The following is a 14173-nucleotide window of genomic DNA, read 5'->3' as shown; positions in this document are numbered from 1 at the left end:
TAAAAAGGAATCTATTTCCCTTGGTCACGCCATAACTTGAAGATGTCATTACATATAGATACCTTTTTTTAATTCTTCTAATACCTTCTACAAAGTATAAGAAAACTTAAAAAAGTCTAACGGAAAGAAAAATGTACAGAAAACAGGAAAGTTTAAAAAAACAGATAAAATAAATCCCCGAAACTCGGTCTTGTTAACTTAAAAGTAATCTTTAGAAAAAAATTATATCATATCATCCGATATCTACGCAAAACATATTGCGTAACTCTGTCTGTGTGTCCGTTGCTCTTTCGCGGCCGAAACATCGCTGCAACTCGGTATGAATTGACTTTGCGGAGACGGAAACCAGGGACAGATTTTTCTTGACATCTCTAAAATTCCGTGGCAAAATTAACGAATAATATCTCGTTGAGAAAATAACCCAAATTTCGATTTGTAAAGATTCAAAGAATACATTTAACGTGAAAAACAGGGAGATATGGCTATACACATGTTACAAATCTATTCATCTTCGTTTGAATGCACTTTTTGCTGGCTCATTTCTGAATCTTGGACTTATGTTAGACGCTTTGGCGTTTCAAAAATTTAATACATAAAAAGAAATATATTGTTAGTTAATTTTTGCACGTGACGTCGCTCTCGTATTTGGGGGTGGGGGGGGGGGGTGTAGTCATGAGGTGTCTTATATAAATAAGGATGTTTTATAAAGTCTGAAGAAATTAAAAAGGATTATTTTTTTTTTCAGCTAGGAATGTCGAAACCTAATAAACTTCCTCATGAATCATTCTGATAATAACCGCATACAAATCCGTTGCGTACGTTGGTTTAGAATTGGGGATGTAAGGAATGGTTAATATTTTCAGCACCAATGTAGAATTTAATTAATTACTAGTATATATTAATTAGTCAATTTTATACGTATGGATTTCATTTATGAGGAAGCCTTTATGTGTTTGATGCAATTCTGCAGCAGCAGTTCCGTGGTGGAATGTCGGGAGGAATTGTCATTTTTATCCATCAGTGCGACGTATAAAGGCTGTTATTTTAAAGTTTACCTTAAAATTAAAAAATAAATAGATCATGTATGGATTCAAATGTGAATGTAGATCCGCTATCGCTCGTGAGTTGTACTACACACTGTAAATATGATTAATGACCGTCAGATAACAAGTTTGCAAGTAAACGCTTAAACGCTGGTAGCGGCTAGATCAAAGGCTTTTGATGTCTTAATTATGTACACATATTTCTTTGACTATTGAGAGAAATATTAGAAAATGTAATTTATTCATAGTATTTAGTGTTTTTTTTTTTATTTGTACACGTAGCAGACTTTGATTTCGTTCCAATATCTCTATTCATGTATAATTAAATCATATATAGATATTTGAGCGAAGTTCTTTTGCGTGGTAGACTGAACTGGTAGAAAATATCACGTAAGTAAAAACCAACCAAAGTCCATCATCATCTGAGGTTATTAACCCCAAATGATGATGGACGAAATTCCATTGAATTTGGCGGTGGAAGAAATTTTAATCATTCCTTAAAATGCCAGTGTACAATCAAACTTGGGAACTAAGATGTTGTGTCCCTTGTGCCTGTAGTTCCAATATGTCAAATCAACTTCTTTTCGGTTTAGCGGCAGTATATGTATATTATAGATTTGCACAAAGATCTCCAAAGAAAAATAAAGCCAAAACAGTTAATTTAATTTTGATGATTAGATACTGGGGTCAAATGCTAAGACAAAGACACTTTGAATAGGTCAATTAGATGAATTTTAATATAGAAGAACATTGTCTCCTTTTGGAATTCAAAATACGCAGAATACCCACTTAAATATACCGCTAAATTACGAAACAAGAACCTACTCCAAAGAATTTATTTATCTCGTGTATTTACAAATATATTCTGATCTTAACTTTCCACCCTGTATAAAACCCACACAAACAAAGCTAGACTATTTACTGTATCTTAATTTCACACTAAACAAATTATGCCGCCTTATATAGAACAATTTTCCTTGCTTGCAACTATATTAAACCGCATTCCTCTTATGTACAGTCGGTTAAATTCACTTCCGAGATCCTATCTAGAAATAGAAAAGGACAGCACTATACGATAGAGAAAGATGGAGTACAGTACGTTTATACGACACGATATTTCAAGGAGAGCGCTTTTAAGTTTGAATTTAGGGATTATATGTGTGTAATTTTCGGATCGTGCGGTATAAACGGGTTTTTTTTCTTAACAGCTTATAGCACTAGGTCGGAAAATAGGTTGGCGGCGTTTATTTCGTCTGGATTACATTATTAAGATAGGATTTTGAGATAAATGCTTGCTAATATGTTCTTTCTGATTTTGCTTTTTCGTAATATTATTCAGAACTAATTGACGCCCGCGGCTTTGCTCTCGTTTTAGGAGTTGTACGCCAAGTGTTGGGCATAAAAGTATCCTATGTCTTTCCTTGGAATTCAAATTTCATAACAAATTTCATCAAATATTGTTCAGTGGTTTGGCTGTGAAATAGCAACAGACAGACAGAGTTACCTTCACATTTTAATATTAGTATGTATTACTCCATTTAATAATAAAAAATAACGTAGATAAACATTAATTTTGGAAACATACTAAGCTTCCCAATAGCCCACTCCAATTGAAAAAGGAGTTAAGATAATTGACAACATTGACATTTAACTGACGTTTCATCATTGGATAAGATCGTGAATAATATATGATTATTCGTGACGGGTTCGTCAAAAAACAGCATTTCGAGTGTCAGCAACGTTGCTATCGAAACTTTGGAACTAAAGTTAAAGATGAGTAGTTAAGTGAAGTGGTCTTGTATCATACGGAAGTATATATTAATCAGGAACATAATTGCAGAGAAAATCTCATCTGATATAAAAATCTATGGTTTGGCGAGATGTACAGACGTATGTACTAATATCAGACACGCATAAAGTAACATCTACAGAATCGTAATCGTCTCTTGTCAGAGGCTCACGTGTGACTCACGCGGTGCGCTAGAAGCAGTGTACTTCAGTGTATGAATCTATATATATGTATGTGCCGTATATATATATATGTCGTAAGGTGGGCCTTTGTGAAAATCCGTCTGAGCACCACCTACTACACCATGTTTATGGGCGGTGGATACCACTTAACATCAGGTGACCCATTTGCCGGTCCGCCTACCTATTTCTTCAAAGTTAAATGGGACGAAACGAAAACCCTACAAAAAAAATGTATTCCAAATCAACGTCCGAATCGAGAACCTTTTTTTTTTAAAGTCCTTTATAAAAATATATACGCACTAACTTTGATAGCTTATCTACCAATCGGGGTCGAAGTCTATTAATCTGAAACACATACCGACATACATTTCTGTTTACGACTGTATACATGAAGAGCTTTGATTGACACTACGAAACAGACTTTCTAGTATTCGTTTTAGGTCTTTAATCAACTAAGTGACTCTTTTCGACTCGGACAGTTCCAATATACGTGAATTTTTATAAAAAATTGACCGACCATTCGAGTGCATGCACCTCGAAGGATGGACAGAGAAATGTAAATATTAAAAGGATACAAAACGAACGCACCATAGCTTTGAAAAATAGCGGAGGGGTACGTGTTTGCAAGAATTCCCTTTACACGAGCTAAATGCGGTCATGTTTGACTGTTTTTGTTCCAATTGGACTTTTTTGGTTCTCTATGTTTATGTTAAAGTAGCTTTTGAATATCCCACTGATAGACTCTTATACTCTTGAGGAGGCTGGTTGGTCATTCCACGTCTTTGCTTAAATGCGTATTGGATTCTCATTTGGCAGATTTCATTCGATACATGTGTATATGGATATGACATATGACAATTTTTTGGTGCTCGCCCGACTTTTTAACCGCAATGTTAAATTGAATAACTTTATAATTGGTCGAATAGCTGTTTACGTAATAGCCGACCAATGAGAGCTCATCTTGTACCGTAAATGAAAACATGGTGTCAAATCAAAATCTTACTTTAAACCGCGGTTATATTCAACACCTTTAATTGGAAGAGTTTGGAGGAATAAATTCCAGAACTTCTTAAAAAGGAGAAGAGATCTTAGCCCAACAGTGAGACAATAAGCTATCACTGTACTTTCAACTATATCTATTTTAAATTAACATGCCATAATAAGTGTACAAAAACGTTTAGCTTTTTTTAAAATACCTATAAAGCAACAATCGCTAAATAGCGATCCACAGAGATCTGACACAGTTTAAACATATAGAAATCTTAGCTATACAATTTTATTAAATAAAAATACTAGCGTCAGATGACTGCCGGCCAAATTCACATTAGCTAGAAGAAGTTCGTGCTTAGAAAGTTAAAGTATGTATTAGCACAATGTACATCCGAACAGTACGTAAAGTTCTAACTTAGATTCCATTTATATAACTTATGCTATCGTCTTCATATAATGAAAGATTTTATAAAAGTTTGATGAATATTTTAATTAACTTTGGGAAAATGATTATTGTTGAGCTGAGATAGTACGAAATACACGACATTCGAAATTACAAATAGACGTCGAAGGTTCTATACCGCTTCAGCACCCCTGAGTTTTTCATGTAAGTAATCGACGAAGAACCTCATGAGGAGCTTTGTTCCACATTGAAGCATTTACAGAATCTCATTTACTTTTCATGGTATAGGATGCTATTTGGAAAATATAACAAACAAAAATATTATGTAAAGACAATACTTACATAGAACGTTGATGGTATGCGTGGCTACCACATTCTCGGTTAGTTGACCGTTGATACCGTGACATACCACGACTATCGATCGTCGATTCGGTTCAACGACTACCGTTATATTTGATGTGGTGATCCAACCACCTGTAAAACAGACAAGTATAGATATAAAATTTAGAAAATAATTTCCTAGTTTAAATACTAGTTCATGCTCCACTTGTGACATTATATAAGAATATCCCTTGAAATTTGATTAAAGGATACAAAGTCTATTAACATAATATGTGTAGTAGATATAGAACGTGAATCATAATTGGTGATCGTAACTTCAAATCGAATAGGCAAATCATTGAGTTTTCAAGTGATTACTATTCCCTTATCACGTGGTAAAATGTGGATGACCACATAATATTCACCAACCCGCAAAAGTGTTAACGGCTTGGTTGAAACTGTGTTAAAATTCAAGTTACCGTTTTTTCCGAACCGATACGACTTGGGAACCTTCAAGAAAAGAGCGTACTTATTTCTTAAGGGCCGGCAACGCACCTGTAACCCCCCTCGTGTTGCAGATGTCCATGGGCGGTGGTAGTCGCTTTCCATCAGATGAGCCTCCTGCTCGTTTGCCCCCTATACCATAAAAAAAAAAAAAAAGTTACAATAGTAGAATAATCTACTCACCTTCAGGAGATATCACAGTTCGATTGCTAGCTTCTCGGTGATGTTTCCCCAGCACCAACCATTTGATGTCAGCTGCAGGATTTGAAGGTGCTGTACTGCAGCTCAAAGGTACAGGATCGCCGACACGAGCTTCTGATGGTCCAGATATTGTGACGTGGGATGGTGCAACTGTTGGAAAATGTGATTATTATAATATTATGATATAAATGTCAGTATTTTATTATTCGTTTATGATTATTAAATATATATATATATATATATTTTTTTATGGCTTTGTTTGGCGGACGAGCATATGGGCCACCTGATGGTAAGTGGTCACCACCGCCCATAGACAAAGGCGCTGTAAGAAATATTAACCATTCCTTACATCACCTATGCGCCACCAACCTTGGGAACTAAGATGTTATGTCCCTTGTGCCTGTGATTACACTGGCTCACTCACCCTTCTAACCGGAACACGACAATACAGTGTACTGTTATTTGGCGGTAGAATATCTGATGAGTGGGTGGTACCTACCCAGACGGGCTTGCACAAAGCGTACCACCAAGTGAATACTACTCTTTTAAGGGTTACTGCTCCGCCCTTTGGATTCGTAACGTAATGTTAAGCCTTTTTAATAAATGGCTTATCTAACGCAAAGAGATTAGCGAGTCAAAATAAACTCTTCAACTTTATAGTATTAGAAAATGAGAATATGTAATCTAAAATTTTAAAAATATTGTAAAAGCCTTTTGTTTATCGAGATCACGCTGAAGGGCAAATAATTTCATTTTAATTTAAGCAAGTTAGGATTTTACGAAGTTAATTATTTTATTTATTAATTATATTATCTAAATCTTTTCATAAAATAATGATATAAAGCTTCGATTTAATATTTTAGTGTTTAATTAATTTCCCTTTTTTTAATATACATATTTATACAATATTTTTATATGAAATCAACTAAGATTTCAATATAATACGCTCAAATTTCTGCCCAATTTCACCCCAAGATAGGAATTTCTCATTTTAAAGAAAGGATACAGTTATATAAAATTTAACGTCTCAATGTCTTCCCAGTAGCACCAATTATTCACGAAACAGACCAACTGAGCAATTTGCGGGGCGTTTAAAAATTCAAATGGAACAAAAAGCAATTGTCGAAACGTTAAAATCAAATGAGAATAAACGTAATCTCAGTGAAGTTCTTAAAAAATACCATTAGAATTGAGACGCGAATGAGAACTCGAAATTAAAAGTTTCAAGAGTGCTATTGGCTGGTTTGAAAAGTTGCCATTCTCATTCCTATTTCGGAAGACATATTGAAAAGTTAGCCCGATAAATTCTTTTACGGTTGTGAAAATTTATTTTATATATACCATCGGGTTTACATTACGTTGAAGCAATTCAAGGTCAAATATTTGTCCAATCAATGACGAGATATTTAGCTAATCAATAAAGACTAAAATTCCAAGAATTTCGTTAATATTTGTTAAATAAATTATCACGATTAATTATCATGAATCTTGTCCAGTCTGCTTACTTTTTTTTTAAGATGAAAATTGCAAAAATCGCTACATCCCTAGCTGGATAAAGTTTGATAGTAATCTAATGGCACTTTTATGTATATTACAGGAGGGGAAATTTTCCAATAGTATCAAGTCCAAAGGATCAACGGCTTCTTGATGGGCCTTAAAGTATCTTACAGGATAGCTAATGTTTAAAAGATAATTCTAAGTTATAAGATATCTTACAACGACAAACAGTTTACCCAAAAGCTATCTCTAACACCTGACTTTAAAAATCTTTCCGAATTTTTCAACAATAAATTTCATCCTAGAGTTATATCTTGAAGTTGTTACTTCGCGAGACTTCAAGCCATTGTCACTTCGGGAAAGTTTGGTAAAGTGCTCCTTTACGCGAAATCGGTCATATATTTGCGAAGTTTAGTTTTGAAAAATAGGCGTTTTTTTATGATCACGGAACGTAATGTTGAAAGAAATGATATCAATATCGGTTACTGTTTAATTGATATCCTTGATAAGTTTTATTTGAACTCTGATTAATTTTCTGTCTCCATTATCTACATATAGATAGACAAAGACAAAAAAGTTCAGTATACTTTTCTAGTCCATTTTTGTTTTTAAACTGTGTTTTCGATTGGTTTGGTATTACATGGATTTAGAATTATTGGTAAAAAATTGGCAATAAAGGTACAAAAAAACGTTCTCTTAATCATGTTTTGTGACAACATTAAATAAGAATACGTAACGTTATATCCTTAATTTCAAATAGGAACTATGAGAATTAAAACATAACATTAACAGCCTGTAAATTTCCCACTGCTGGGCTAAGGCGTCCTCACCGTTTGAGGAGAAGGTTTGGAGTACATTCCACCATGCTGCGTCAATGCGGGGTTCACATGTGGCAGAATTTCGTTGAAATTTGACACATGCGTCACGAGGTTTTCCTTCACCGCTAAGCATGAGATTAATTATAAACAAAATAAGCAGATGAAGATTCAGTGGTGCTTATTTGGGTTTGAGCCCATAATCATCGGTTAAGTTGCATCTCGGCTGTTTAAACCCTGAGCCATTGAAATTAATATCAGTATTAAATACGAAGTAAATGGTTTATGGCATTTCCAAATACTCTGTTCTATATTCCAAGCACCCCCCAGTTAGAATCGCATAACCGATTTGAAAGGATTTGCTGTCTAAACATTGAAAGCGTGTTCCAGTTCCATTTTAGTTGTATGCAATCAATATTCCGTTGAGTAATATCGATTTAGCGTCTTAGTTGGAGATCTTTTAACCGATTGCGTTTCGGGAAAGTGTAATGTAACTTTCCTTCTAATACAAGTACGAAACAGTTCTGTAAAATGATGATTTAATGATTATAAATACTTGATAAAGTTTATTTTGATTATGATGAAGCTTTGTTTTTTTGGTTGAATAAGTAATGTAACCTTTAAATGTCCTCAATAATGAGGACAGGAGGAATGTCCTGTTTGATGTTATTTTACCAGGCGACGTCAATGTCCAACCCACGTCAAAGTACGTGAAAGCTTGGTGATACCAACCCGAGCTTGAAGTGCGATTATTGGTGAATATTCGGTTGCTTTTGCTACTGATCAGTTACTTGAACTTAAGAAATTTGGTTCAATGAAACAAATCAACGAGGAATGAGTTAGTAATTCCTAAATAAAATTAACATTTTTGATTTATTTAAATCCTGCAGCTATGTTTGTTATTAATGCTACTTTCTTTAATGCGACAAAACTGGTTCGATTTAGCCTTACCAAGTATGTAAGACATATCTTAATGTTAATCTATACATATAATAAAATTGGAGTGTCTGTTTGTAATATTAAAATAACCGCGTTTTACTAAATGTATATTTATGTATACACGGTACATATACCTAAATAACATTTTTTACAAATTTTGTCTGTCTGTCTGTCTGTTTGTTCCGGCTAATTTCTGGAACAGCTGAAGTGATATAATAAGGAGTACCTTAGGCTGCTTTTATTTTAGAATTATATGTAAAATAATAATAAAGTCACGTATTTTTACTAAATTCAAACGCGCACGAAGTCGCGGGCACGGCTGGTAGTAGATAAATCTTCAGAACGATAGTAACAAACACATTCATTATTTTAATCCTCCATTCAAATGAGTTTAAGCATCAATCAAAACCATTCCTTTAATGTATACGATGATTCAGAAAACTTTTTCCTTGAAGAGGTAAATCTTGCAAAAATAACTACAAGTTGAGGCAATATCTAATCGACCTAACCCTTAAGGGCCGCGGATTCTTTTGACCTACAAAAATATATATTGTCCAGAAAAAGTATTTCTCGATCGGAAGGAATTTTTCCCGTTTACCTATGGGACTGGGAGTTTCTTTAATAAACAATAAGAAAGAGAAATTCGGTTTGGAACAAGATAAAAGAGATATGTTGTATTATTTTATAATCGAAATGATATTTCTGTAACCATAAGAGGATACGATATGCGTGTAATGCCACATGCGTGTATTACTCGAATTAGCGTGATTGTGTTTTAATTGTCCGAACAAGAATATATGTAGAGTAATTTCATGTAATTTTCATTAGAACAGATATTTTGAATATCACATTTTTGTTTTTTTTATGATATCGGTAAGCGGACGAGCAAATGGGCCTTACGGTAAGTGGTTACCAACGCCCATAGACAATGGCGTTGTAAGAAATATTTACCATTCCTTACATGACCAATGCGCCACCAACCTTGAGAACTAAGATGTTACGCCCCTTGTGCCTGTAGCACTGGCTTACAAACCGGAACACAATAATACTGAGTACTGCTGTTTGGCGGTAGAATATCTGATGAGTGGGTGGTACCTACCCAGACGGGCTTGCACAAAGCCCTACCACCAAGTAAAATAGTATCAAATACATTATAGATATATCAAAGCTTTGTACTGCATACGCGTTAACTTGTTATGTTAATTAACAAATTTTTCGGCATATTTGACACAAATGGACCATGTGGTACCGATGTTACATCAGATTTTCCAGAACACAAGTGCTTTAGCTACTGACATTGGGATCAGAGTAATGTATGTGATATTGTCCAGTATTAATTTATTTATTGATCATATATATCCAGATTATGTGTGTATGTTATAAATGTGTTAACTAAGTGAGGAAAACTCTATGACGCGTCTAATGAGATTCGACTACAAGTGTATATTAATCTACTCTACTAACTACCACCAATAATGGACATCTGCAACACCGAGATGATAGCAGGTGCGTTGCTGGCCTTTAAGAAACGAATAGACTTTGTTTTTAATAGTTCCCAAGTGATATCGGTACGGAAAAACCGCCAGCGGCTTGTTTCACCGAGGGCCTGAAATGCCTTCAAAATCGCGCTGTTGTGGATTGCCGAATATCGAATGGTGTGGATGGAATTTGGAATTCTGACGCGATGTTCGATGGTGAAATTTAGCGGCCGGGTTTTGTCGAAACAATTCTTCAGATAATTTTTTAAGAAAAAACATTAAACTCTTAATAATGTGATTGTTTGTAGATCAATTGATATGGTGATTGTTGATATGGTGTTCTGAGTATTGTTCACGTGTAGGTTGTGAAAGTCTGGGAACCATTCATTCATAAATACTTTTTAATACTGTATTCTCGTCTGAATTGAACCAATAATTACAGCCACAAGGTACATGCTTTGACGACCTCCATGGTCGAGTAGTGTGTACACCGGCTTTCATGGGTACGCCACTCCGAGGTCCCGAGTTCGATTTACGAGTCGATGTAAAAAAGTTCATTAGTTTTCTATGTTGTCTTGGGTCTGGGTATTTGTGGTACCGTCGTTACTTTTGATTTTCCATAACACAAGTGCTTTAGCTACTTACATTGGGATCAGAGTAATGTATGTGATGTTGTCCAATATTTATTTATTTATTATTATTTATTTATTTACATGCTACTTTGATGCTTTGTTCACTAACGTATCGATAGTAAAAACATGTTTATTAATAATAATTATAGTTAGTAACCACTAACTATAATAATTTATATTCAATATTCCAAAGCCTATTTATTGTACCATAAGATTGAATAAAAAAAAACTTTTTGACTACCCTCTATTTGACAAGGTTACTCCGTCAAAGGATTTCTGAAAGGGAATCACAGTGTATTCGTGTGTACACTGCGATTTCGTTACCCTTCGAAGGGTTTTCAATAGCTTTTAAAATGTTTTCGTGTGAGTACACATTTGTTGTTATGTTTGTAAATTTAATAGACTGTCTCGGTCTTCCAGTCTTTAGATCATATGGACACAGATTCTAGTTATTTGCTTTAAATCCAGTAAAACCTGTTTGCACTCCTGTATCCTGTGCACAGTTACATATTCAGCTTAGTAACTTGGTCTCCCTTGAGCATGGTCTCCGTTGTGATTGAAATTGATTAAGCACATTAAGGACATAATTAGATTTACTTAAGTCAATTAAAATGTTGAAATCATAGATAGGATTGTTAGACCACAATTAGTATAAATAAAATCGCATTGTTTTTTAAACTAACCATAGTATTATGGGTGCTAAAAGAAAATATTCTAAAGACCTTTGTGTCGAATGAAGTTATACAACTGATAAATGAAATAAATCAGAGTGAAGAACCGTTGTGGAACAAGCTCAAAAGGAGAAAGGCTTTTGATCAGCAAGGAGACATTTAAGGGCTTGTCTTAAAATATTAGTATACCCTTGAACGGTTATTATAAGTAATTGTAAGTGCACTTACTAAATAAAATACTCGATAGTTTCAATAATATCTAAAGAATGATTTAGGTGTACTCATAAAATTTAGACGAATTCTACTCAATCAGAAATCAGATCAAATATATTTTATCTGAATTAAATTTACAATAAAGCATTTTTGAATCGTCAATATTAAACAATCTTGAAATTTTAGTCGATTTACAACGTATAATCAAGATTTATTTTTAGTTTAGTAAGTTTATTTTTCACATAATTCTTGGTTTTCTTGAGCTATACGTTTCCTCTGGCCTTACTTTGAATACGGGCTATACGGATTCAAAGTAAGGAAGGTCGCTTGTATGATTGTTACTCCCAAAACGAACTTGTTCAGATCCTCGTTGTTAAGAAACGTTGTGTTAATAGTCTAGGAATGTAAATGAAATATACTTACACAGAACAGTGAGATCTATTTCGGCCTTCAGTGTATTACTTATCATGATGTTTTTGGCTTCGCATGAATACCGAGCTTTGTTATCAGACGCATCAGCCTTGAATGAGAGCACGTTTTCCGACATCCTTCCGCTTGTTCTGAAACAATGATAAAAAAAATCAAATTATGTATTTTAATAAGTTTATTATAATTTATTTTTTATCGTCTTATGTATTTACTAGTTACCCCTTGAGTATTATGCACGGTTGTGGAGGGGGTATGTTCTTACTAGATATATACCCTTTGTCTTTTTCTGTACCAAACGTACCAGATAAGCTTATTTTCGTAATTATAATATTTGTTAACATTTTATAATAATCAATAATACCTGTGAAATTAGTTCAAGACGTCTTTTGTTAGATATTTTTTGTCTCATTCTTTCGAATGTCAAATCAATGATGATTGAAAGAGAAAAAACTAGTGTTTACCTAAACATCCGCTGTATACATACTCATCTATGAGTATATATATATATATATATAAAATTTAATCTTATTGACCTACATTCGATGATGCTAGTGTTACATATATATATATGTAAGTGGAGCAAGGAACGTGAGAAACATTTATATATATCCATTTATTTCCAGGTTATTTACAAATAATAATAAAACATATATAAAGAAACTCCATCAAGTCGGCTCTAGACAGTTATATTGATTCATCTATATATACTTAGTATATATATATATAGATGATAGCGTCATTAACTTAATTCTAGGTAAATATGTTTTATATTCATAACCAACACAGCCAGATGAGGACAATTTTGTAATTATAAAATACAAAGGGATTTATTGACGTGAATATTCTATTACAACACAATTAATTTTTAATGATCGTATAAAACAAATACAAATTAAGCACATGAATATTTAGTGTTGCTAGCCGGGTCTGAAGTCGCAATTTTTCGTTGAGATTATGCGTTCTGACCACTGCGCCATCTTAGTTCTAGTATCTCGTGTTTTGTGAAGGAAAACATCATGAACCGCATTGGAGTAGCGTGGTGGAATAAGCTCCAAAAGTTAGACCTTAGCCCAGCACTGGGACGATTAAATTGTTCAGTATTATTTTCTCATCACAGTGTATTATTTCTTACGTTAAAACGGACATCTGTATTTCAGTATGATAATGTTTCTGAACGCAATCATTCTAAATCACTTGAAAATCCATAAATGTGCTTCCCAAAAGCAAGCGAGTTACCAATTTTCCAAATTTCCGATATATTCCTCCGTGCCTCTGTATTCCATATTACTGGTATGTAGTTTATCTCTCGCTGGCGGTTTAACTCCTCCAAACATAACTGCGAAGTAATTAAGATTTCAAAGCAAAACCGGGATAAGTCTAACTTTTCAAAGTTTGCTCGGATCGTTTTTCAGTTTTCAGCGGTTATCTACGACTCTCAGACCGTTTGTTTTGTACGGTTTATTTTAAAAGCTTTATAATTTAGTTTGAATTAAAACAAATTTAATTGTTAATTTTCTCATTAAATTTATGCTAAATTTAGAATTGATCGCTGTCTTAACCTTCTAAGTAAAATGGGTGTTATAATTTTGCATGTCTGTCTTTGGCATCTTAGCTCCTAAACTGACGACGAGGATGAACTGATTTTAATTTAGTTTTGTTTTCTTTGTAAGACTTGATCGAGAAAGTTTTTAATTCTGTTTAAAGTTTCTCACTTGTCTTTTCACTTGTTGAAGTAGCTCACATCTACTTGTACTGGTCGTACTTACATTTTTGATATTACAATCACATGTTTAATTTGATCTGATGCTGCGGTTTAATCTATATTGGCAGGATACCCAACTCCTGACCAACTTACAGCGTAGGTGTCGTATTTGAGATCATTGGATATATACAAAGAGATTTCAATTTTTTGTAAATTGTCTGTATGGTCCTGTTTTATATCAAGGCAAACACTTGTTACAGATGAGATTTAGCAAAATAAGCTAAAAGTCAGCCGGATCGCATCGTATTGACAGAGTTGAACATGGTCCAAGTTTTAGAGAAGGAACAAACAAAAAGAACTGGCT

At 33.9% G+C, this 14173-nt stretch overlaps 1 protein-coding gene across 1 annotated transcript in view; it reads right to left on the bottom strand.

Moving 5' to 3' along the window:
- The window catches only part of LOC125073941 (nephrin), a 238009-nt gene that overhangs the window by 34144 nt on the left and 189692 nt on the right, over positions 1–14173 (bottom strand). Inside the window, exons 9-11 of the mRNA XM_047685061.1 lie at positions 12102–12238; positions 5416–5583; positions 4750–4881 (exon numbers count right to left, since the gene is read on the bottom strand). Coding sequence (XP_047541017.1) covers positions 4750–4881; positions 5416–5583; positions 12102–12238 — 437 coding nt within the window. The remainder of the gene's footprint in view (positions 1–4749; positions 4882–5415; positions 5584–12101; positions 12239–14173) is intronic.

The sequence above is a fragment of the Vanessa atalanta genome, chromosome 26 (assembly GCF_905147765.1).
Source record: "Vanessa atalanta chromosome 26, ilVanAtal1.2, whole genome shotgun sequence".
NCBI lineage: Eukaryota > Metazoa > Arthropoda > Insecta > Lepidoptera > Nymphalidae > Vanessa > Vanessa atalanta.
Note: the sequence above shows the minus strand (reverse complement) of the source record. Positions and strands in the feature narration are given on the sequence as shown.